General features: G+C 32.3%; 5 protein-coding genes across 5 annotated transcripts; all 5 read left to right on the top strand.

The window, feature by feature from the left end:
- The first annotated feature begins 1114 nt into the window (after positions 1-1114).
- LOC129909371 (probable serine hydrolase) lies at positions 1115-2224 on the top strand. Its single transcript, XM_055986457.1, has 2 exons — positions 1115-1271; positions 1331-2224. Exons 1-2 carry the CDS (start codon positions 1164-1166, stop codon positions 2222-2224), a joined length of 1002 nt encoding a protein of 333 aa, XP_055842432.1. The 5' UTR covers positions 1115-1163.
- A 1345-nt stretch (positions 2225-3569) lies between these two features.
- LOC129908703 (probable serine hydrolase) lies at positions 3570-5590 on the top strand. Its single transcript, XM_055985400.1, has 2 exons — positions 3570-3721; positions 4668-5590. Exons 1-2 carry the CDS (start codon positions 3605-3607, stop codon positions 5562-5564), a joined length of 1014 nt encoding a protein of 337 aa, XP_055841375.1. The 5' UTR covers positions 3570-3604; the 3' UTR covers positions 5565-5590.
- Positions 5591-11280: 5690 nt separating this feature from the next.
- Positions 11281-12454, top strand: LOC129909373 (sulfotransferase 1B1-like). The gene is made up of 4 exons (XM_055986458.1): positions 11281-11609; positions 11666-11798; positions 11859-12180; positions 12240-12454. Exons 1-4 carry the CDS (start codon positions 11281-11283, stop codon positions 12452-12454), a joined length of 999 nt encoding a protein of 332 aa, XP_055842433.1.
- A 3145-nt stretch (positions 12455-15599) lies between these two features.
- Positions 15600-16848, top strand: LOC129909374 (luciferin sulfotransferase-like). Its single transcript, XM_055986459.1, has 4 exons — positions 15600-16006; positions 16060-16192; positions 16245-16566; positions 16634-16848. Exons 1-4 carry the CDS (start codon positions 15678-15680, stop codon positions 16846-16848), a joined length of 999 nt encoding a protein of 332 aa, XP_055842434.1. The 5' UTR covers positions 15600-15677.
- Positions 16849-17195: 347 nt separating this feature from the next.
- Positions 17196-18704, top strand: LOC129909375 (luciferin sulfotransferase-like). The gene is made up of 5 exons (XM_055986460.1): positions 17196-17212; positions 17582-17860; positions 17917-18049; positions 18212-18428; positions 18481-18704. The coding sequence occupies exons 1-5, from the start codon at positions 17196-17198 to the stop codon at positions 18702-18704; spliced, it is 870 nt and encodes a 289-aa protein (XP_055842435.1).
- The last annotated feature ends 6351 nt before the right edge of the window (positions 18705-25055 follow it).

Raw genomic sequence — 25055 nt, forward strand, 5'->3', positions numbered from 1 at the left:
TATCTGCAGATCAAAGTCTTGAACCAAATTTTAGTTTACAGATATGAGTTCACAGTGAACAGACCTATGCATCTAGGTAGCAAAAATTTTATAATTTTTTTTTTGATTTTTGAGAAAAAATTAAGGTTAACCCCTTGGCAAAAAAAATGCATTTTAAAAATTTTCCTCCAAATTCATCGAGTAAAATGTCAAAAGAAAGGTCTCTTTAAGCCCTATTCATACCTGAGAAAAGTTTGTTGGAGGTTTTGTTTCTAAGTTATTTTCACCCAAACATTTTTCTTCTTAAATTCTTTCTACTTTTTTCAATTTTTAAGCCAATGTAGGCTTTATTTCGAGTTTCGAGACAATTTTATTTTATAAAAAAAATAACGAATCCAATTGAAGCATTTTTTTTCTTTGTTATGAATTAATTTTCTTAAAATAGCCACTTGAAATTTATTTTACAAAAAAAGGTTATTTTAATTTTACACAACACTAAAAACAACAAACAAACCGTACCTATTTAATTGCTAGAAAACACCAAAAACACTTTGTTCAGTGAAAAAGTACGTATGTGTTTTTACCATTTGCCCGACTTACCAAGTAATTATTCGTATTTTAAAGATGGCCCCTTCATCTAATGAACGTTCAAAATTTTGTTGGGCTCTTTGACCTACAACAGAAGAGCCCTTATCCGTGGACCAATTTGATTCAAATTTTTTAGAGGTTTTTCCAATATTATTTTCTTTTTCAAATATTTAATTTTTCTACAAAAATTGCATATTCACTCAAAGTCCTTAATTTTTTTATCAAATTTGTATGTAGATTTTTTTCAAATATTTTCATGGCAACTCTGGTTGCGTGAGATAATAGAATTATGTAGATCAATACTTTTTATCGCAAAAAATACTAGATACAAACTAAAACATTATGCCATCTATTTAACTTGTTGACAAATAAATTCTCCATTAAAAATTTAGCAAGTAAAAAATTCTTGTGGGTACCTATACCTACATCATTTTGTTTGAAATGTTAAAGATATTAAGCTCAAAGTGAGTCAAAATCAAAGCTATATTCACCTTTGCGAGAGAGAAACTTTTTATTTTAGTTTTAAAAACAAAAAGTTTGAGTTTAGTGCTCGAAAGCATTGCGTGGATGAAGCATGCTTTATTATTTCTACAAACATGAGAACCGCGTCAGTCGTTTTGTCATTTTTACAACGATCTTTACAAGTTCAAGGTCCATTTAGAAAAAGTATTAAAAGTTTCTCAACTTATTCCACCACAAGAGAGGTGAGTTTCATTTCACATTATAAAAAGCTCAGTATTTATTATGAACTTATTTAATTTAGTTTGAAGAAATACAAGTCAGTGTGCCATGGGGACACATTGCGGGCAAGTGGTATGGTCCCAAAGATAAACGGCCATTAGTTGGCTTTCATGGGTGGCAAGATAATGCCGGAACTTTTGATACCCTAGCTCCATTACTACCACAACATATTGGTTTTCTATCAATTGACTTACCTGGACATGGACTATCTTCATGGCTTCCGCATGGTTCCAGCTACCATTCAATAGATCAACTCAATATTTATTTTAGACTAATGAATGAGTTCAAATGGGATAAGATCTCAATGATCAGTCATTCGATGAGTGCAGCTGATGGATTTGTATTTACATCTTTGTTCCCGGACAAATGTGATCTTTTCATTGCTGTGGATCTTGTTCAGCCACTTTTGGGCAAAAAAGAACTTTCTATCAAGATGATAACTGATCAATTTGAATCATATAATAAACAAATTGAATTATCTCTTCAGAAATCTGAACCACCAACTTATGAATTTGATAAATTAGTTGAAAGAATGACCAAAGCTAATGGGGATTCAATTTTAAGAGAATATTACGAGTTGATTTTGAAACGTAACATTAAGCCATCGAAAGAAGACCCAAATAAATACTACTTTAGCCGTGATCCACAATTGAAATCAATGTCATTTACTATATTTCCAAACGATATTCTAGTTGAAATGGCACACAAAATTACTTGTCCGCATTTATTTATTACAGCTAAAAGAGCTAGACATTATGATAGCGAAGAAGAGTTAAAAGAAGTAATGGATGCATTTAGAAAAAATCCGCATTTTGAAAATCATGTTGTTGATGGTACTCATTATGTGCATTTAAACGAGCCTCACAAAATTGCTGAAATTGTAAATCCTTTTATTATGAAATACAGACCTGAATAGAATAGAAATAAAATTGTATTTTTAATATCTATTGAATGTTAAATATATTGTGTTTTTTTTTTTGTGATTTAGGGTCACAATTAAAAGTGATTACTTTTATGTTTCAAAGGATTTATGATGTTTTTTGGAATAGAAAAAACATCAATTCATATACGGGTAGCATAACCGTTTTGTAAGCTCCTACTTTAAAAATAAAATCAGAATTTAAAAAAAAAATAAAACATTAAAAAAAGTACTCATACACCATGTAGTACCGTATCTTGTTTATGGGAAAACGTTGGACATCGCGTTTGTTTTTTTTTATATATTTTTATTTCTTTTTCTATTTCAGTTTAAGGTTAATTTTTTAGGAAGACAAATTTTAAATACACGTTTCATTACGGTTCGTAATAACCGTTTTAAAAAGGATCTAATCCGAATTTCGTGAAATTCTGGTTTAAGTCAAATACTAAAAATTTAATGGTCTTGGAAATGTTTAACTGGTGCTGGATGGAAAGTAAAATGGATGGCATGAAAAACACAAATGTCTTTTAATACAAAAAAAAATAAAAATACGAGCTGAGAAAAAAAAACAAGTAAAAGCCATCAGAGATCAGTTGCAAACCACTACTTTAAAATTATAGTGTTAAAAACATTATGTTCCTCACACACAACTCTTTTAAGGTAAATTTGGTTTTAAAAGGTTCTAAATAACAATAAAAAACTGAGACTGTCGAAATGTTTATATTTTATGAATAAAGATTTCTTTTACGCAAAGTAACTGCAGACCTATGAGAAATTTCATGAGAGAAATATAGGCATATTTTTGTATATGTTTTTTGGTTTTATATGTATTCAAACTATTGTGCTCTCTGAGAATATCTTCAAATATGATGTAACGGGAAAGTCACACCCGTTACATCATATTTATAGCGCTGATCAAAAATAAAAATCTGTATTTATTTTGTCTGAATCCAATTTAAATTCAATCAAACAACAAAAACAAACAAATGTAGAAGGTAGGTAAATCTCATTTTTTTTTTTTTTGTTATTTCCGCTCAGAAGAGAACCCTGTAAAAATATTTGTTTATGTTGTGATTTCTGTTCCAAATTAAAGAGCATCACTATTCTGATTTATTTATTTATTTATTTCTTTTTCTCCTTTAGTGCCCGCTGCCAGTGGGCCTAAATTTACTAAATTGTTCTATGAATTTTGTTCGCTACTCACACGCATTACAATCGTCATAGTTACGAGTGACGACCTTATAGTTTATAGAAGTTATGTAAATCGAAAAGCTTTAATTAATTTCATAGGAAATGTCTTAATAAACATTTTTCTAGTTTTAGTTTCCCTAAGTATTGCATTTGTAGTGTATCGTGTGCTGTGCCATTCTATAAGAAATGAGAACCGCATCAGGTGTTTCGATTTCGAAATTGTTTTTAAAAAGATCTCTTCAAATTCAAGATCTGTTTGTAAAAGATATAAAAAAATACTCAACTAGTTTAGCCACACGAGAGGTGAGTTTTTTTTTCAGCTGTTTCAACTGAGTTAAATGAAAAAGCTTTTAATGTTTACACCAAAGTTCAATTTATGACATTTAAGAAAAAATGTTAAAAAGAATAATAATAATTATATATTATTATAAAACAGTTAAATAAAATTGTAACACTAAATTACAATATTTGTATTGCAACTTGCAAGTCACAGCACGTGAGTATAGTTTGTGTAAAAAACAATCCGATTGTTCATAAACAATCATAAAGTTTCTCTTTTCATAGCTTTTTTGTGAAATCACTCAAAGAAATTGTTAAATCACCTTGTGGTGAAGTTATCAAAAAGGTATGTTCGATTTGAATGTTATAAAAAATACTGTCATTAGAATATTTTTGCTCGACATTTTAGAACACATTTTAGATTTTAACTTGTTACAAGAAATGTTGCCATAGTAAGCTTTTATACAGTTATAATTTTTGAATTTTTTTTCATTGTTTAGCTTTTAACTTCTTTTAATTAAATCTTGTAAATAATGAACAAAATGAAATGCAAGCTGTCATACAAGTCACATATTATGCCGGATTTTTACACGTCATCTGTCAAATTGCAACTTTTGACCTGTCAAATATTCATTTTTGTAACCACAAAGCTTCGTCGCATGGCAAAAACAGGGGTCTAATTACTTCATAGGATCAAAATCATACTTCATTTCATAGGCTAACGTATTGACGCTATATGTCTCTATCTTTTTCTACTGATTAAATAGAGACAACAATATTCAAAATGTTAACGTATGACGATGATCGTAATCTTATGTCGTAATTCGACCCCAGACTTAAAATATTAGATTTATTCAAAGAATCTGAAGGGAAAAAAAAACTAAAATCGATTGAATTTCAGATTAAACTTTGGTGTAATTAGGCTACTTTTTTATGTGTTCCTAGTTTTAAGCCTGTTTTTTTTTTTTAGTTTGAAGACATACAAATCAGTGTTCCATGGGGTCACATTGCGGGAAAATGGTATGGCCCTAAAAATACTCGACCGATAGTTGGATTACATGGTTGGCAAGATAATGCCGGTACCTACGATACTCTTGCTCCACTTCTGCCAACACATCTTGGATTTCTATCAATTGACCTGCCTGGACATGGACTTTCTTCTCAACTTCCGGAAGGTTGCACCTACCATTCAATAGATTACGTCAATACTCTGTTTACCATAATGCGTGAATTCAAATGGAATAAGATTTCAATGATCTGTCATTCGATGAGTGCAATTAACGGTTTTATATTTACATCTTTATTTCCTGATAAATGTGACATGTATGTTGCCTTGGATAATCTTAAGCCTGTATTAAGAACAAAACCAGAACACACAATCAAAACGATTACTGAGCGATTTGCGGGTCATACCAAACAAATCGAATTCGCTCTAAAGGATACAAAGCCGCCATGTTATGAATATGAAGAAATTGTCGAAAGGTTGTACAAGGGAACTTCGAAATCGATTTCGAAAGAATGTTGTAAATTTATTTTACAACGAAACATGAAACCATCGGAAGAAGAACCAAATAAATACTACTTTAGTCGAGATGGTCGATTAAAGTCAATGATGTTTTTCCTATTTCCTCATGAAGTTGTTGTAGAAATGGCACAAAGAATAAAATGTCCGCATTTATTTATTAAAGCTCTGAATGCTCCAAAATATGATATGAAAGCAGATTATGAAGAAGTACTGAATACACTCAAACAAAATCCATTATTTGAACATCATATAGTTAGTGGCACGCATCATGTGCATTTAAACGAGCCGCAAAAGATAGCTGATATTGTGAATCCATTTATAAATAAATACAGACCGGTTTAATATGATAAGATAAAAAATATTATTTTTATTTTGATGATAATTAAATAGTCTGGATGTTTGAACTTGGATCTGAAGTATTGTATTGTAAACAGTCCGTGTAACGTAATAAGTTCTACAAATTTTGATTGTAGATGATAAACATAAACCATTTATATTACAGAAAAATAATAATCTTATAAGAATAGACAAAAATGGCAAAAAAAAGGCACAAAATTGAACAGGTTGAATTTTAGTAGAGGTGGTTTATAAACCAAAAAAAGTTATAAGAGCCCAGAGGGCCAAATACAGTTGATATCTCAAAAACCGTTAAAGATACAAAATACTTTAAGGAGAGTTTAAACTCTTAAAGCTGTCATTGAAAAGTGCGCCATTTTTTCTCCATTTGTGTTTGATTTTTATTTTTTGTTAAAACTTTTAGGTGACGAGTGCGGGATAATTACATTAATTCATAAAGAATTCGCAAACAATTAGATCAAATAAAGTCAATTTAATTTTTATTGATGATATTTGCCTAAATAAAATTGTATGCATTTATCTTACAAAAATTAATTAAAATAAAAAAAGGTGATTTTTGTAATTATTGAAAAACATAACAGGGTCATACGTTACTTACTTTTAAATAGCTTTGGGGATTAAGTACGTGTTACCTAGTTATGCTTTTCAATAATTACAAAAATCAACTTTTTTATTTTAGTTTTTGTAAGATAAATGCATACAATTTTATTTAGAAAATGTCATCAATAAAAATTAAATTGACTTTACTTGATCCAATCTGTAACTAAATTATATACCTTCCATAGAGAAGTTCAATTTACTTTAAAAATCAGTATTTTCAGCCTTATAGTAAGGTAAAATATATACCTAACTTTCTAGTAATTTCTATTAGAAATTCATACAAAAAAAGGCTTTACTGTAAAGTTAATCATAAGCTATAAATTTACTAGAAAAGTAAGGTAAATTCCATTTTATTGGGGAGTCATCCCTATTTAAACTTTACATTAAAGTTAAATATACCAGAAATAAGGTGGTTCATACCTTATTTTTTCGCCGTGTAGACCTAAAGTACTACAAATTCTTACCTATATTTACTTACAAAGAGCCCCAAAGTGATAGTTTGTTAAAGCTACATGATTGCTTTCTAACTAGATAATCGGCGTACTATCGACCGACGACGCACGACTTAATAAGTATGGGGCCTTACCAACGCCCACCACTATATCTGTTCACCAACCTTTTCTCTTTATATTTTTATATTTTATTTTGGAACAATATAGTACAGTTAAAACAGTTAAAAAAATCAGTAAATAAAAAAAAATCATACCCACATAAAACTGGTAAGGGGAGAGTACGATAACTTAACTGTTTTTTCTAGAAGAGTTCAATACTATATTTTTTTATAAGAGGGGGTATATCTCCCTCTGTTAAGGCGGGAGGTGCAATTTTCTAAAAATGACAAAAAATAATACAAAATTATTAAAAAACAACGGCAACACTTACAGTTAAAAATGATACTTTTTTTCAAAAGCCGAAATTGTACACTTAGTTGTGATTTTTAAATCGAGTTATTTCAATCAATTTTTTTTTAATAACACCGGCACAAAAAAAAAAAAAGTGTCATGAACCAGAAACCAGACCTATCTTTCTATATGTTTTTGGGCACGCTGAATCCGAATTTGAAGTCCGTTTGGCCCCATCACTCTCCAGTTTTGAGCTGTGAGTGCATTTTGTTTGAATTTTTATGACTTTTTTGGAGTTTTTTGCATTTTTCTCAAAACTGAAGGGTGACCGGGCAAAACGGACTTGAAAATCGGATTCAGCGGTCCCAAAAACATATAGAAAGATAGGTCTGCTTCCTGGTACATGAAACTTTTTTTTTTGTGTGCCGGGTATGACAGCGACATGTCGCGACAGTGCTAGCACACAAAAAAAAAAGTTGTATAAACCAGAAACCAGACCTATCTTTCTATATGTTTTTGGGACCGCTGAATCCGAATTTCAAGTCCGTTTTGCCCGGTCACCCTCCAGTTTTGAGAAAAGTGTAAAAAAGACCCCAAAAACTACCTTTTTTTGAGTTTTTTGCATATTACTCAAAACTGGAGGGTGACAGGGCCAAACGGACTTGAAATTCGGATTCAGCGGTCCCAAAAACATATAGAAAGATAGGTCTGGTTTCTGGTTCATGACACTTTTTTTTTTTTGTGTGCCGGTGTAATCGATATTAAACTAAAAATAAGTCTTTAAGTTCATGTCACAGGGTGTTTTTTTTTTTTAGGTGTAGAGAAAATGTGGGTCTATTGCAAAAACTAGAAGGGTGTTCTTTCGGTAAAAAAAAAACACCCTTTAACTCATGTTCTCTTTTGATTTTTGGTTCTTATTCCAAAAGTGTGATAAGTCATGAGAGTAACAATTTTTGTTTTTAGATGCCTACTGTGGTACTGCACAATAACAATAGCTTCCTAAGCAGGGGCGTATACAGGTTTGCTTCTTGGGGGGGGTCATGCCAATTTTTTTTTTTTTTAAGTTTTGATAGCAGGCATAAACCTGAAAATGGGCTTTTTGAATTATTAAACATTAAAATTTGTGCGTCTTGCATTTCGAATCGAAAAGTTCCGAATGTATAGTTCTAAAAATAACCAAACAAAAACGGTATGAGATTCGTTTAAGTTTAGCGTTAAACCTTAAAGCCTAGAACGCTGCTGATGTGAAACGAAATTTTTCGTCGGTCTCCACGAGGACAACGAAATGCTTGCGAAATCTGGACCGAAAAATACTCAAAAATTGCAAAACATAAATGAAAAAAAGCAAACACGCATCGCAGAAAGACATGCAATGACAAAATGAACAACAAAAACAAACAAAATAAAATGCACGACTGGGGTCGCACGTACTTGCTCTTGCAGTTTAAAACACTTTTATGTTGGTTTACTTGTAGATTTTAAAAGCTGCCTCTATATAGAATTAAAGAAATTTTGTTGATGTTGGGGAAGAGCCGAAATTTAGGGCAAAATTTTGTTAAATGAAAAAAAAATGTTTTTTTTATTTGACTTTTTTGAAAAAAAAAAATAGAGATGCAGTTCTATTGCAATTGCTTTGAATATTACGTTTGCAAAGTTTAATCAAAATCGTTAGAGCCGTTTTCGAGTTATTAGGTACAATTTGAAAAATTTGTATGGGAGGTACACTTTTTTGACTTTTTTGAGAAAAACTATAAATGCAGTTTTATTGCAATTGCTTTGAATATTACGTCTGCAAAGTTTAATCAAAATCGTTAGAGCCGTTTTCGAGTTATTTGGTTTGAATTGAAAAATTTGTATGGGAGGTACAATTTTTTGACTTTTTTTGAGAAAAACTAAAAATGCAGTTTTGTTGCAATTGCTTCGAATATTACGTCTGCAAAGTTTAATCAAAATCGTTAGAGCCGTTTTCGAGTTATTTGGTTTGAATTGAAAAATTTGTATGCGAGGTACACTTTCTAAGGGAGATACAAAAAAAAAAACAAAAAAAAAAACAACTTTCAGAATTCCATAAAAATCATCTGTACCAAATTTGAAAAAAAACCGTATACCCGTTTAGGCTGTGGAAATGTGTACAGATGGACGCACAACCGCACGGACGCACAGACGCACAGACGTACAGAAGCACGGACGGAATTGCGAGACCCACTTTTTTGGAATTCTCCATCATCGTAATGTTGGTTTTGATTAAAACCTCAAATTTTTTTTTCGACACGAAACCAATACTTGCCCTATAGAGCAAGTAAAAACTCAAAATGTCATTTTTCCACACACAATGAATGTCCCCGGCAATTGTTTGTGTGCGAAAAAGAAGTTTAGACTTTCAATTTCGTTGTGCCAAACAGCGTACTACAGAACGAAAAGTTGAACGAAATTTTTGGTTTACCATTTCGTTGTTTCATTTTTGTATGGGATTTTTCGTTTCTTATCAGCAGCGCACTAGGCTTTAAATAAAATGCTAAAAATAAAATGTACTGAACGAGTACTTCGATTGAATAATTTGCCTTAAAACAACTGTTCATTGTTTTCCGCTAGCCCAGAAAGTTAAAATAAAAATCGTTTTTACTTAATAACAGTTTTAACTTTTGAATTAAGTCTTCCTAACCTCAGGCAAACGAATCGCAAAGTTTTGTAAACAAAATTGCATTGAAAATATAATTTTTTTTTTAAGTTTTGTTTTAAAATTGTATGGGAATTTAAAATAACACTATTAAAATAGTAAAGACAAACAAAATAATTTTGGCGATATTTTGAAATTCAACCGGTTTCAGGTATTAATCAGCGGTTTACAATATAAAAAACATTCAGTTGTATTTATTAGATTAAGCCCTGCTTTTTCAATCGTCAGATAGACTATCAGAAGAATAAAGGTCACTATAAAAAAAAACTTTTATTCGTAGGAATAAGCTCTAACTTAGGTTTATCTAACTATTCAAAAAATTAGCCCTAAGTGATATTTAATAATAATATTTAAATTGCCTTAGATAAGGTTGCTTACATTGCTTCTATAATTGGCTGGCCATTGATGATTAACAAATCGATAGTTGTTTCAAAAAATGCAACAGATCTAGCAAATTAAGTATGTACAAAATACTGTTATATTCTGTAAGCAAACAAAATTCACCAAATTTTATCAGACGAATGTATTGAACTTGAACATTGCAAAAAACTAAAAAGATTTGAGAAATGATATCCTTCTTTAACATTTTGCCGATGACGAATTTTATCAACAGAATTGACCTCCACATAGCAAGGCCACAGAAAGCTTCCCTATTTAAAACATATTTTATTCACTTCATCATATAAAAAAATAGAAGATATGGCTGCTTCTTTTATTTGCTGGTAAGCATTGTCTTGCCCTTAAGATATTATTTTTGTGTACCTACTAGATTCAATTTCTTTTAAAAAGCTTTGAATATAATACTTATCCGGATTTTGTTTCCATACAAAACTTTACAGCACAGCTCAACTAATATTATCGAACGAATCAAAATAATCCTAATCCAGCATAGCGTTCGCTAAAAATATGACCACATCCCCAAAATATGGTAAAATAGTTTGTTTGAATACCAAAAATTTTTTTTACCTTTAATTTTCGTTCATGTTCTAAAACTTCAACATTTTAAAAATAATATTACTCAAGAGATTTCAGTATCACATAACAAATTCTTTTTTAAGTTCTGAGTTCTTGGGGGGGGTCATGACCCCGTGACCCCCCCCTTGTATACGCCGTTGTTCCTAAGGACTGTACTGCTAGACTTTTACGTCACATACAGTTTAAAGACCATTCTAAAAATACTTATGTATCTATAAAGATGAATTTTTCATAAATCAGAATTGTTCGTATTTACTTAAAACCTAAAAACACAAGATTAGGAAATAACATTTTTTAACAAATATTTTTGTTTTAAACCTCCAGTTTATTTTCTTTAGCATCGTTCTAAAACAAAACATGCTTCTAAATAAAATAAACATAAGATCAGGATTAATTAGATTTATATCTTATTAATGCTCAAACAAAGAACAAAAACAAAAAAACGCTTGATAAAATTAACAAAATAAAACAAAAGTATAAAGATCTTTTATTTATCTTTTACCAAAATAATAAGACTATAAAAGCCAGAAATTGCTCGTCTTTCAATTTAATATAAGTTGATATTTCAAGCCGGTTTCTTTTCGACTAGTTAATCAAATTTTTTCAAATGTTTAGAATCGAAGATATTCAAAATCCAATCGTTGATAATTTTCAAAGAAATGGAGGATCTGGTTTAATTAGCATTTTACCCTTAGATAATATTCCTGTTGATATTCCAAATTCATGGAAATACAAGCCAACTTGTATGCCAGTTGAGTACAAAAGTCGAGCGGAGGCTTTTGCTAATTTCAAAGTTCGCAAAGACGATATCTGGATCGTAACATATCCAAAATGTGGAACTACATGGACACAAGAAATGACATGGATGTTAATGAACGATTTGAATTTTGATGAAGCCAAATCAGTGGACATAACACAAAGAAGCATTTATTTTGAGTGAGATTACTTTTTTTAGTGTATGGAGCAAATTTATCAATTTTTCATTTCGTAAGACTTGAAGGTATGATTCCGACAGACGAATGGAAGCACTTTGATTTATTGAATGAGCAAAAATCCCCAAGAGTAATAAAGTCCCATTTGCCAATTAGTTTACTCCCCAGAGACATCTGGCGGAAAAAGTGCAAAGTTAGTGCTATTTTATCAATTATTTGAACTTCAAGTGCAAACTTTTTTTTTTATTTTTAGATAATTTATGTTGCTAGAGACTTTAAAGATGCAATTATTTCATTTTATCATCATTTTACTGGAATGACTCCTTATAAAGGAAGCATCGAGGAATTTATCGAAGGAATTCTAACAGACAATATGATTTATTGTTCCTATTGGAATCATGTTCTTGAATTTTGGTTAATTCGAGAACAACCAAATATTCTTTTTTTAACTTTTGAAGACATGAAAAAGGATTTAAAGACGATTCTAGAGGTAACATCAAAGTTTTTGAAAAAGGAATACACAGAAAAACAAATTTGTTCATTGGTGGAACATTTGTCATTTGATAATATGAAAAGTAAGGAATAAGATTTTTAAGTTGAACTTTAATATAATATATTTGTTCTTTTTTTCTAGAACATTCAACATGTAACAACCAGGGTTTGGTAAAGGCCTTATATGCCGTAAGCAACTATGAATACAATGAAAAAACATCATTTCAATTCATGAGAAAAGGACAAGTTGGAGGATATAAAAAGGAAATGTCATCTAGTTTTATAGACAGGATAAATTTAAAGACGAAAGAATTGTTTGAGCCATACGGTCTTAATTTATATTATGGTGATTCATAAAAAATAGAAAAATTGTACTTTACTAGACAAAATTGAAGAGTCCGTTTAATGTTCTTGTCCCTTCCAAATTTTGAGATTGCCATGTCATTTGTAAATGCATTTGGAATTGCCGCAGTTATAGGATCGTTATTAGGAGCTCAAAAACTGTCGATATCTCAAAAACCGTTAAAGATAAGAAAAACGAATTTTAGGAAAGCTTATTTTTCATAAAACTATCTTTAAAGATACCCTTGTATCACTCATCATTTAATAGTTAAAGTAGGTATGCAGATCTAGCTAAATTTAACTTTCATACAAAATTATTTTCCAAAACTTGGCCGAGCTAAAATGTATTCAAGAATTTCAGCTAAAACAATCATATTTCCATTGGCGCAAAATTTTAAACGATTTAGTGAAATGTTAAATTCATTTTAATAATTTACTTAGCTAAAAATCGGTTCTGTTTTTGACTTAGTTAATAACTAAAAAGGCTTAAGCATTTTATTAAGTCGTTTAAAATTTTGCGCTATTGTCTTTTGCCTTCTAACTAAATAAGCGGCAAGCTTTCGACCGCCGACGCACGACTTAAATTCTTAAGACCTGAGCATTTTTTCTAAAAAATTGAACAAACACACAACTGGTAGTAGTTTACCAACTCTCAGGGGCGGATCCAGGATTTTTTTCTGGGGGGGGCACAAGGGACGGATTGGCAAAAAAAAAACAGCAATAACAGTTAGAAATAAAGTGAAGTACCATACGACTGACTAACAAGCAGAAAATTTTAACTACCCACAGTGGTCTAAAACCTGGCCAAAAATATTAAGGCACATTTCCCACATCAAATAGGTACCAAATGACCAAAAAGTTATTCGGAAGGAAAAATTTTCATTTTCTTGTTACAGTAAAAGCCACTTAAGTGCTAACCCTCTTACTCCTGGATTAGCCGGAAGAAAAAAAATATAAAAAATCAGAAAATGCACGTACAATTCTGTGCTATATTAAAGTTAGTAATCTATTCTTTATTTAATTTTTTGACTTAAGTTGTTTCACCAAATAGTTTTTGAGAAATTAAGTTTTAAAGATGAAATTTTGAAAAAAAAAATGTTTACGTTTTTTAATTGATTTTGTATAAAATTTTGCAATATTATGGACATAATTATACCATTAGTTAATGACCTAGTAGTTTTTAGTCAAATACTAAAGACTTCATTCTAATAAATATTAAAGTTCCTAAGAATAACAAAAAAAACTGAATCATAGTTTTTTGCCGGGAAACCCAGTTTTGTTTTTTTTTTATTTGCATTAACCTTTTGTAACCCAAGGTCGTAAATTTAAAAATTAATAAGTCAATCGATTGGCCTTTATCTTTAATAAAAAACGTATTTTTTAAAAATTCAATAAAGTCATTATTTACTTAGTTATTTCGATATTTTGGGAGTAAAAAAAAAGTTTAAATAATTTATTTTTATATAAAAATGCAAAAATTCAAGCAAAAAACTATCTAATATTAATTTTTAGGCACTTTCCTAAAATCCAAAAATAAAACCCCGTGGGGTTTACTAACAAAAACTATTTTTTTTCTGAATTTCGTTGTTTTTACACAAATTTGCTTATTTTCAAAAAAAGCCCAACTTTCAACATTAACTGTCAATTAAAAACTATTGGTGCTATTTATTAGAAATTTGAAGTACTATTTCGATAAAGCAATACTTAAAGATTATAATATTAGAAGCTTCAAAAGAAAAAAAAAATAGTTTGTAGAGCTTTTATGCAATCTTTTTCGGTTTATTACAGAAATGTCACATGGGGCTACAAGAGGTTAAATTGTTTTATACCTCAAGAATATTGTGTTCAAATTGTAGGTCTCTTGGAGGAAAATTGACCAAGTTATGAGTATTTTAATACTTCCCTTAGGAACGTTTTAGTCTTTTAGTCCAGAGTTCAAAACTTTAAATCGTTATCCCCACAACTAATGTTTTCAACGCCGGTGCTCCTCATAACTTCAAAACTACTGCACCGATTCTTTTGAAATTTGGAACACTATTTTTTTTACATATTTTTAGAGGTATCCCTGGAGAAATTTTCTCAATAAAATAATATTTATAAAAATCTATAAGTATAAGGGTCGCTTTTGAGGAGTTTTTTTTTCAAGGGGTCTTTATTTTCGGGGTGCAAACTTGAGCAAACTTCTGAAATGCAAGTTTGTCCTACATATCCAGCAGTTCTATAATATATGGTTTATGCAATTTTGTGACGTGTTCCGCTATTTTAAAAACACTAATGTTAAAAAAAAAACAACGAAAAAAGTGCAAATTTTTTAACCCCTCTGTATGAAAAAATAGAGTTGCATATACCTACAATTATTTTTTTTATATCATTCAATGTCATTCGATGTCCATATCAAAATTTTTCACCAAAATCACTTTGAAAATTCACTTTTTTTTTAAATCGAAAAAAAAATTCGTGTGTACCCAACAAATAGCCGTTTATTTATTTGTGAGGTGGAGCTTTTCATGGGAAAGGGATGCAACAATCAACAAAATTCGCATTTTCAGCCAGAAATAGACAAGAGTTTCACTCAAGTTCTTCTTGTTATTATTCATATATTTTTAAAACTCTTATAGTTTGATTTCCTTTAAGTATGAACTTTAAGTTCTGGGGGGGGCACGTGCCCCCGTGCCCCCCCCCCCCCTGGATCCGCCTATGCCAACTCTGATTGCAATAAAACGAAAGGCATCATGTAGAATGTAGATACTGCAAAGCTTTAACCGTCACATAGGTACAGTTTAAAGACCACAAAAAATAAAAAATCTATAAAATGATGTCTATGAGAAGAATTTTTCTTATTCACAATAGTTGTTCATGTTCATTGAAACAGAAAGACAACAAATTAGAAAAAACTGTGGATAACAAATATTTCTGTTTCAAACCTCCACTTTATTTTGTTTTAAAACAAAACACCCTTTTAAATATAATAGAACATTTATTTAGATTTATATCTTTTTTATGTCCAAACAAGTTATGAAACCAGCTCAATACAAAAAAATGCATGATAACTTTTTAAATACTAGGTATGCAGGTACCTACTTAACGGAATAAAAAAACTATAATGTTCTTTTATATAATAAAAGACACTATATTAAAATAATGTGAGTATAAAAACCTAACATTTTTCGACTTTAAATTCAATATAAGTTGATATTTCAAGCCGGTTTCTTTTCGGCTAGTTAATCAAATTTTTCAAATGTTTAGAATCGAAGATATTCAAAATCTAATCGTTGATAATTTTCAAAGGAATGGAGGATCTGGTTTGATTAGTATTTTACCCTTAGATAATATCCCCGTTGATATTCCAAATTCATGGAAATACAAGCCAACTTGTATGCCAATTGAGTACAAAAGTCGAGCGGATGCTTTTGCTAATTTCAAAGTTCGCAAAGATGATATCTGGATTGTTACCTATCCAAAATGTGGGACAACATGGGCACAAGAAATGATGTGGATGTTAATGAACGATTTGAATTTTGATGAAGCCAATTCAGTGGATATAACAGAAAGAAGCATTTATTTTGAGTGAGATAATTATTTCAGTGTCAGGAGCAATTTATCAATTTTCTCTTCGTAAGATTTGAAGGTATGATTCCGACAGATGAATGGAAGCACTTTTATTTATTGAATAAGCAAAAATCACCAAGAGTAATAAAGTCCCATTTGCCAATTAGTTTACTCCCCAGAGACATCTGGCGGAAAAAGTGCAAAGTAATTGCTAATTTATCAATCATTTTAAGTACACATTTTTTTTAATTTTTAGATAGTTTATGTTGCTAGAGATCCTAAAGATGCGATTATTTCATTTTATCATCATTTTACTGGAATGACTCCTTATAAAGGAAGCATCGAGGAATTTACCGAAGGAATTCTAACAGACAATATGATTTATTGTTCCTATTGGAATCATGTTCTTGAATTTTGGTTAATTCGAGAACAACCAAATATTCTCTTTTTAACTTTTGAAGACATGAAAAAGGATTTAAGGACGATTCTAGAAGTAACATCAAAGTTTTTGAAAAAGGAATACACAGAAAATCAAATTTGTTCATTGATGGAACATTTGTCATTTGATAATATGAAAAGTAGGGAATAAGATTCTTAAGTGGAACTTTAATATATTATATATATTATTTGTTTTTTCTTTTTTAGAAAATTCAACATGTAACAACCAGGGTTTGGTAAAGGCTTTATATGCCGTTAGCAACTATGAATACGATGAAAAAACATCATTTCAATTTATGAGAAAAGGACAAGTTGAAGGATATAAAAAGGAAATGTCATCTAGTTTTGTAGAAAGGATAAATTCAAAGACGAAAAAATTGTTTGAGCCATATGGTCTTAATTTATATTATGGTGATTCATGAAAAATTAAAAAAATCTACTTTACTAGACAAAATTGAAGAGTCCGTTTATTGTTCTTGTCGCTTCGAAATTTTGATATTGGCATGAGGGCCATCGGCCATATGTTAAGGCATTTGGAACTGCCCAGTTATAGGCTCCTTATTAGGAGCTCAAAAACAGTCGATATCTCAAAAACCGTTATAATAAGAAAAACAAATTTTCAAAGTCAAAGTTTAGTATGCAGATCGAGCTAAAATTAACTCTCATACAAAATTGTTTTCCAAAATTTGGTCGAGCTAAAATGTGTTCAAGAATTTGTGCTAAAAAAATCATATTTTCATTGGCGCAAAATTTTAAACGATTTTGTAAAATGGTAAATCCATTTACGTAATTTACTTATTTTGTTTTAAAACAAAACACCCTTTTAAATAGAAAAAACATTTATTTAGATTTATATCTTCTTTATGCCCAAACAAGTTATGAAACCAGCACAATATAAAAAAAAACTTAATAATTTTTTAAATACTAGGTATGTAGGTACCTATTTAACAACGGAATAAAAAACTATAAAGTTCTTTTATATAATAAAAGATAATATTTAAATAATGAGAGTATAATAACCTAACAGTTTTTGACTTTAAATTTAATATAAGTTGATATTTCAAGCCGGTTTCTTTTCGGCTAGTCAATCATTTTTTTTTTTCAAATGTTTAGGATCGAAGAAATTAAAAATCCAATCGTTGATAATTTTCAAAGAAATGGAGGATCTGGTTTAATTAGCATTTTACCCTTAGATAATATTCCTGTTGATATTCCAAATTCATGGAAATACAAGCCAACTTGTATGCCAGTTGAGTACAAAAGTCGAGCGGAGGCTTTTGCTAATTTCAAAGTTCGCAAAGACGATATCTGGATCGTAACATATCCAAAATGTGGAACTACATGGACACAAGAAATGACATGGATGTTAATGAACGATTTGAATTTTGATGAAGCCAAATCAGTGGACATAACACAAAGAAGCATTTATTTTGAGTGAGATTACTTTTTTTAGTGTATGGAGCAAATTTATCAATTTTTCATTTCGTAAGACTTGAAGGTATGATTCCGACAGACGAATGGAAGCACTTTGATTTATTGAATGAGCAAAAATCCCCAAGAGTAATAAAGTCCCATTTGCCAATTAGTTTACTCCCCAGGGACATCTGGCGGAAAAAGTGCAAAGTAAATGCTATTTTATCAATTATTTGAACTTCAAGTGCAAACTTTTTTTAATTTTAAGATAATTTATGTTGCTAGAGACCATAAAGATGCAATTATTTCATTTTATTATCATTTTACTGGAATGACTCCTTATAAAGGAAGTATCGAGGAATTTATCGAAAGAATTCTAACGACAATATGATTTATTCATCCTATTGGAATCATGTTCTTGACTTTTGGTTAATTCGAGGGCAACCAAATATTCTCTTTTTAACTTTTGAAGACATGAAAAAGGATTTAAGGACAGTTCTAGAAATAACATCAGAATTTGTGAAAAAGGATTACACAGAAAAACAAATTTGTTCACTGATGGAACATTTGTCATTTGATAATATGAAAAGTAGGGTATAAAATTCTAAAGTGGAACATTTATTTTATGTTTTATTTTTTAGAAAATCCAACATGTAACAATCAAGGTTTGGTAAAGGCTTTATATTCCGTTAGAGACTTTGAATACAATGAAAAATCATCATTTCAATTCATGAGAAAAGGAAAAGTTGGAGGATATAAGGAAGAAATGTCATCTAGTTTTATAGAAAGGATAAATTCAAAGACCAAAGAATTGTTTCAACCATATGGTCTTAATTTATATTATAGTGATTCATACAAAATATAAACATCCGCATACCAACCTATGTATATCATCATCATATAATAAAACGGCAAACACTTATTTTGTGGTACAAAATACGCGGCCCACAAAAACCGAAGGGGCATAAATTATATACCGAACGATAGGAAATTTTATCTAGATGTGCAGAATGTATACTTTATTTATTTTTTTTTACCGAAATAGATAAAAAACATAAATTAAAATTGAGGAAAAAAACAAAAACAAATGTGCTGAACCACGCCCTCTCCCTTCTGAAAGTGGAAACTTCTAAAAGCAAAGACGGGAACCTTCGAAGACATTCTCGAATTTCGAATAAAATTAAGTGTTGCATATTCTTAGTAGTTAATAAAGTGATTTATATAGTGTGCTTATTTGAGCATAAATAAAAGTTACAATTGGCACTCGAATTTTGAGTGCGGGGTCGGCTAGTATAAATAAATGTGTAATATTGAAGTTGATATAAAAATTAATTGTGTGTACAAAATGTATGAACAATTATTATTAGCATTTGCGACTATTATTTTCTTGAAGTTCTTAGTTAATTTGGAGTATAAGGAAGTTATTGATCCAATATAGTCTTACAATGACTCAAGACCATAGTCCCACTAGCCGAGTTCCCCAAGAAAAACCTGGGTAAAGACTGTCCCGAGCATGTCCCGAGCATGTCCCGAGCATGTCAGGGGTATGTCCCGAGTATGTACCGAGCATTACTCGAGTATGTCCCAAGCATGTCCCGAAGATATCCCGAAGATGTCTCGAGTACGTCCCAAAGATGTCCCGAAGATGTCCCGAAGATGTCCCGAGCATGTCTCGAGTATGTCCCGAGCATGTCCCGAATAGTTCCCGAAGATTATGGCAGCTTAGTCTGGTGGCAAGCTCTGGAGAAATCCACGAACTTGAAGACCCTAACCAAAGTACAAAGAACAGCATGCATTAGCACTACGGGGGTGATGAGGTCCACTCCAACCGCAGGGCTGGAAGCAATCCTTAATCTCACTCCCTTAGATCTATTTGTACAAGAATTAGCAGCAAACAGCGCCCTACGACTCAGTCAAACCAACATTTGGAATACTAGTCAAAACGGCCATACTACGATCCTTTCTAACTACGTTGGCAACAACGTAAGTACAGATTACATGACCCCTTACTTATTCCGTTTTCGATTGGACGTCCAGAAGCGTCCGTAAGCGTTTGGAAGTCTTCTGAAACCGTTTTATTGAATTAAAAATGACAGCAAGAACGCTTCTCAGAAGAGAAATTTTCTTCCCGATTTAAAATCAGAATCAAATCCAGAAGCACTAATACATGAATATTTAAAAGTCAAAATAATCACTCAATCACTAATTTTTTTTGTTGTTCATTCAAAATGTTATTTTTTTTCTGTAATTAAACAAATAAACACATTATATACTTACTTAAAATATTCTGTAAACCAACTGTCCCATTTACTAGCTGAATATTACCGTTTTTGAAAATTAATTTGATATTTCATTTGAAGGAAAAAAAATTAATTTATATTTGACATTCAAAATTTCACAGAATAACTAACACAAACACATAAAACAGAATTAAGTGGAAGTGATTCAAACTGTTTTATTGGATTTTAGAATGAGTGAATCCTTGAGTGATTCCAATCGAAAACGACTGTAGACTTCAACAAGTCTTTTAATGTCAGTTTCCCTAACAGACAAGATTGGGAAAACAGTGTACCTTTCTCAAATGAGTCGACTATCGCCATCTTTACTGATGGTTCGAAAATGAACACTGGGGTTGGTGCAGGTTTTTACTCAGAAAACCTTAACCTTGCCAGTTCTTTCAGGCTCCCCGATCACAGCAGTGTCTTCCAAGCCGAGATATTGGCAGTGAAAAATGCTGCTAAACAAATATCCATGATGGCGATATCACCTGCTGACATCACCTTTTTCATTGATAGCCAAGCGGCAATAAAAGCGATTTCTGCCACCTTAATCAAGTCAAGTCCAATGAAAGATGGAACCTCCTAGAAACCTGCGGTCACACCAGGAAACTATGGCCGAACTTCGACAAGAAAAAATCAAATAAGATCTTACTACTTAGTAAACCTTCCTTAAGATCCCTAATAAGCGTCTTAACGGGACATAACCTACTAGGATACCACAAAAAGAAAATGGGGCTTAGTACGGATGATCTATGCAGAGGCTGCGGCAATGAGGACGAACAGGAAAACACTGTTCACTTCCTCTGTCACTGCCCAGCACTCTGTCGCACTAGGAAAAAATTCTTAACTACTTCTTTAATGAATTAAAGGAACTATCGGAACTCTCAGGCAATAGCCTACTGAACTTTGTAAAGTCCTCCAAATGGCTCGAACAACCATAGCATTCATAGGTTAACACTTTTTGATGCAGTTACAATACTTCAGATTATCACAAGGAATCTACATTGATCTAAGTGTGACTGTAACAAAATCAACTGTCAGCCCATTTAACCTAACCTAACCTAACCATGTCCCGAAGATGTCCCGAGCATGTCCCGAGCATGTCCCGAAGATGTCCCGAAGATGTCCCGAGCATGTCCCGAAGATGTCCCGAGCATTTCCGAAGATGTCCCGAAGATGTCCCGAAGATGTCCCGAGCATGTCCCAAAGATGTCCCAAAGATGTCCCGAAGATGACCCGAAGATGTCCCGAAGATGTCCCGAAGATGTCACGAGCATGTCCCGAAGATGTCCCGAGCATGTCCCGAAGATGTCCCGAAGATGTCCCGAAGATGTCCCGAAGATGTCCCGAAGATGTCCCGAAGATGTCCCGAAGATGTCCCGAAGATGTCCCGAAGATGTACCGAAGATGTCCCGAGCATGTCCCGAGCATGTCACGAAGATGTCACGAAGATGTCCCGAAGATGTCCCGAAGATGTCCCGAAGATGTACCGAAGATGTCACGAAGATGTCCCGAAGATGTCCCGAAGATGTCCCGAAGATGTACCGAAGATGTCCCGAGCATGTCCCGAAGATGTCCCGAGCATGTCCCGAAGATGTCCCGAAGATGTCCCGAAGATGTCCCGAAGATGTCCCGAAGATGTCCCGAAGATGTCCCGAAGATGTCACGAAGATGTCACGAAGATGTCCCGAAGATGTCCCGAAGATGTCCCGAAGCTGTCCCGAAGATGTCCCGAAGATGTACCGAAGATGTCCCGAAAATGTCCCGAAGATGTCCCGAGCATGTCCCGAAGATGTCCCGAAGATGTCCCGAAGATGTCCCGAAGATGTCCCGAAGATGTCCCGAAGATGTCCAGAGCATGTCCCGAAGATGTCCCGAAGATGTCCCGAAGATGTCCCGAGCATGTCCCGAGCATGTCCCAAAGATGTCCCGAAGATGTCCCGAGCATGTCCCGAAGATGTCCCGAAGATGTCCCGAAGATGTCCCGAGCATGTCCCGAAGATGTCCCGAAGATGTCCCGAAGATGTCCCGAAGATGTCCCGAAGATGTCCCGAGCATGTCCCGAGCATGTCCCGAGCATGTCCCGAAGATGTCCCGAGCATGTCCCAAAGATGTACCGAAGATGTCCCGAGCATGTCCCGAAGATGTCCCGAAGATGTCCCGAAAATGTCCCGAAGATGTCCCGAAGATGTCCCGAAGATGTCCCGAAGATGTCCCGAAGATGTCCCGAAGATGTCCCGAAGATGTCCCGAAGATGTCCCGAGCATGTCCCGAAGATGTCCCGAAGATGTCCCGAAGATGTCCCGAGCATATCCCGAAGATGTCCCGAAGATGTCCCGAAGATGTCCCGAAGATGTCCCGAAGATGTCCCGAAGGTGTCCCGAAGATGTCCCGAGCATGTCCCGAAGATGTCCCGAAGATGTCCCGAAGATGCCCCGAAGATGTCCCGAAGATGTCCCGAGCAATGCGATAAGGAGTGAATAGCAGAGTACAAAAATGTATCTTTTATAAGTTTTGGATGCGTAGTTTTGATTTTATGGGATTTGGAATTTTGCATACTTTGACCCCAAAAAGACTCATATTAACGGAGTTATGGCCATTTTTGTAAAAAATTCCGAATTTTTATCATATTTTTTTAAGGTGAACTTTTTTACGTCCAAACTCTTTGCAATGCGATAAGGAGTGAATAGCAGAGTACAAAAATGTATCTTTTATAAGTTTTGGATGTGTAGTTTTGATTTTATGGCATTTGGAATTTTGCATACTTTGACCCCAAAAAGACTCATATTAACGGAGTTATGGCCATTTTTGTAAAAAATTCCGAATTTTTATCATATTTTCTTAAGGTGAACTTTTTTACGTCCAAACTCTTTGCAATGCGATAAGGAGTGAATAGCAGAGTACAAAAATGTATCTTTTATAAGTTTTGGATGCGTAGTTTTGATTTTATGGGATTTGGAATTTTGCATACTTTGACCCCAAAAAGACTCATATTAACGGAGTTATGGCCATTTTTGTAAGAAATTCCGAATTTTTATCATATTTTCTTAAGGTGAACTTTTTTACGTCCAAACTCTTTGCAATGCGATAAGGAGTGAATAGCAGAGTACAAAAATGTATCTTTTATAAGTTTTGGATGCGTAGTTTTGATTTTATGGGATTTGGAATTTTGCATACTTTGCCCCCAAAAGACTCATATTAACGGAGTTATGGCCATTTTTGTAAAAAATTCCGAATTTTTATCATATTTTTTTAAGGTGAACTTTTTTACGTCCAAACTCTTTGCAATGCGATAAGGAGTGAATAGCAGAGTACAAAAATGTATCTTTTATAAGTTTTGGATGTGTAGTTTTGATTTTATGGGATTTGGAATTTTGCATACTTTGACCCCAAAAAGACTCATATTAACGGAGTTATGGCCATTTTTGTAAAAAATTCCGAATTTTTATCATATTTTTTTAAGGTGAACTTTTTTACGTCCAAACTCTTTGCAATGCGATAAGGAGTGAATAGCAGAGTACAAAAATGTATCTTTTATTAGTTTTGGATGCGTAGTTTTGATTTTATGGCATTTGGAATTTTGCATACTTTGACCCCAAAAAGACTCATATTAACGGAGTTATGGCCATTTTTGTAAAAAATTCCGAATTTTTATCATATTTTTTTAAGGTGAACTTTTTTACGTCCAAACTCTTTGCAATGCGATAAGGAGTGAATAGCAGAGTACAAAAATGTATCTTTTATTAGTTTTGGATGCGTAGTTTTGATTTTATGGCATTTGGAATTTTGCATACTTTGACCCCAAAAAGACTCATATTAACGGAGTTATGGCCATTTTTGTAAAAAATTCCGAATTTTTATCATATTTTTTTAAGGTGAACTTTTTTACGTCCAAACTCTTTGCAATGCGATAAGGAGTGAATAGCAGAGTACAAAAATGTATCTTTTATTAGTTTTGGATGCGTAGTTTTGATTTTATGGGATTTGGAATTTTGCATACTTTGACCCCAAAAAGACTCATATTAACGGAGTTATGGCCATTTTTGTAAAAAATTCCGAATTTTTATCATATTTTTTTAAGGTGAACTTTTTTACGTCCAAACTCTTTGCAATGCGATAAGGAGTGAATAGCAGAGTACAAAAATGTATCTTTTATTAGTTTTGGATGCGTAGTTTTGATTTTATGGCATTTGGAATTTTGCATACTTTGACCCCAAAAAGACTCATATTAACGGAGTTATGGCCATTTTTGTAAAAAATTCCGAATTTTTATCATATTTTTTTAAGGTGAACTTTTTTACGTCCAAACTCTTTGCAATGCGATAAGGAGTGAATAGCAGAGTACAAAAATGTATCTTTTATTAGTTTTGGATGCGTAGTTTTGATTTTATGGCATTTGGAATTTTGCATACTTTGACCCCAAAAAGACTCATATTAACGGAGTTATGGCCATTTTTGTAAAAAATTCCGAATTTTTATCATATTTTTTTAAGGTGAACTTTTTTACGTCCAAACTCTTTGCAATGCGATAAGGAGTGAATAGCAGAGTACAAAAATGTATCTTTTATTAGTTTTGGATGCGTAGTTTTGATTTTATGGGATTTGGAATTTTGCATACTTTGACCCCAAAAAGACTCATATTAACGGAGTTATGGCCATTTTTGTAAAAAATTCCGAATTTTTATCATATTTTTTTAAGGTGAACTTTTTTACGTCCAAACTCTTTGCAATGCGATAAGGAGTGAATAGCAGAGTACAAAAATGTATCTTTTATTAGTTTTGGATGCGTAGTTTTGATTTTATGGCATTTGGAATTTTGCATACTTTGACCCCAAAAAGACTCATATTAACGGAGTGTTAGTTTTTGTAATGTGTTAACAACGCATATTTTGGTTTATATAAATGTTTGTTTAGTTTAAAATAACTTTGTTGAAAAA

Source organism: Episyrphus balteatus, chromosome 2, assembly GCF_945859705.1.
Source record: "Episyrphus balteatus chromosome 2, idEpiBalt1.1, whole genome shotgun sequence".
Classification (NCBI taxonomy): domain Eukaryota; kingdom Metazoa; phylum Arthropoda; class Insecta; order Diptera; family Syrphidae; genus Episyrphus; species Episyrphus balteatus.

Excerpts from the sequence above, each read along its gene's own strand:
- LOC129909373 (XM_055986458.1), top strand. The coding sequence starts at position 11,281 with ATGTTTAGAATCGAAGATATTCAAAATCCAATCGTTGATAATTTTCAA. Across the intron at positions 11,610-11,665 it reads CAAAGAAGCATTTATTTTGA|ACTTGAAGGTATGATTCCGA; the intron begins GTGAGATTACTT and ends TCATTTCGTAAG. Across the intron at positions 11,799-11,858 it reads TCTGGCGGAAAAAGTGCAAA|ATAATTTATGTTGCTAGAGA; the intron begins GTTAGTGCTATT and ends TTTTATTTTTAG.
- LOC129908703 (XM_055985400.1), top strand. The coding sequence starts at position 3,605 with ATGAGAACCGCATCAGGTGTTTCGATTTCGAAATTGTTTTTAAAAAGA. Across the intron at positions 3,722-4,667 it reads CTAGTTTAGCCACACGAGAG|TTTGAAGACATACAAATCAG; the intron begins GTGAGTTTTTTT and ends TTTTTTTTTTAG.
- LOC129909371 (XM_055986457.1), top strand. The coding sequence starts at position 1,164 with ATGAGAACCGCGTCAGTCGTTTTGTCATTTTTACAACGATCTTTACAA. Across the intron at positions 1,272-1,330 it reads CTTATTCCACCACAAGAGAG|TTTGAAGAAATACAAGTCAG; the intron begins GTGAGTTTCATT and ends TATTTAATTTAG.
- LOC129909374 (XM_055986459.1), top strand. The coding sequence starts at position 15,678 with ATGTTTAGAATCGAAGATATTCAAAATCTAATCGTTGATAATTTTCAA. Across the intron at positions 16,193-16,244 it reads TCTGGCGGAAAAAGTGCAAA|ATAGTTTATGTTGCTAGAGA; the intron begins GTAATTGCTAAT and ends TTTAATTTTTAG. Across the intron at positions 16,567-16,633 it reads GTCATTTGATAATATGAAAA|AAAATTCAACATGTAACAAC; the intron begins GTAGGGAATAAG and ends TTTCTTTTTTAG.
- LOC129909375 (XM_055986460.1), top strand. Across the intron at positions 17,861-17,916 it reads CAAAGAAGCATTTATTTTGA|ACTTGAAGGTATGATTCCGA; the intron begins GTGAGATTACTT and ends TCATTTCGTAAG. Across the intron at positions 18,429-18,480 it reads GTCATTTGATAATATGAAAA|AAAATCCAACATGTAACAAT; the intron begins GTAGGGTATAAA and ends TTTATTTTTTAG.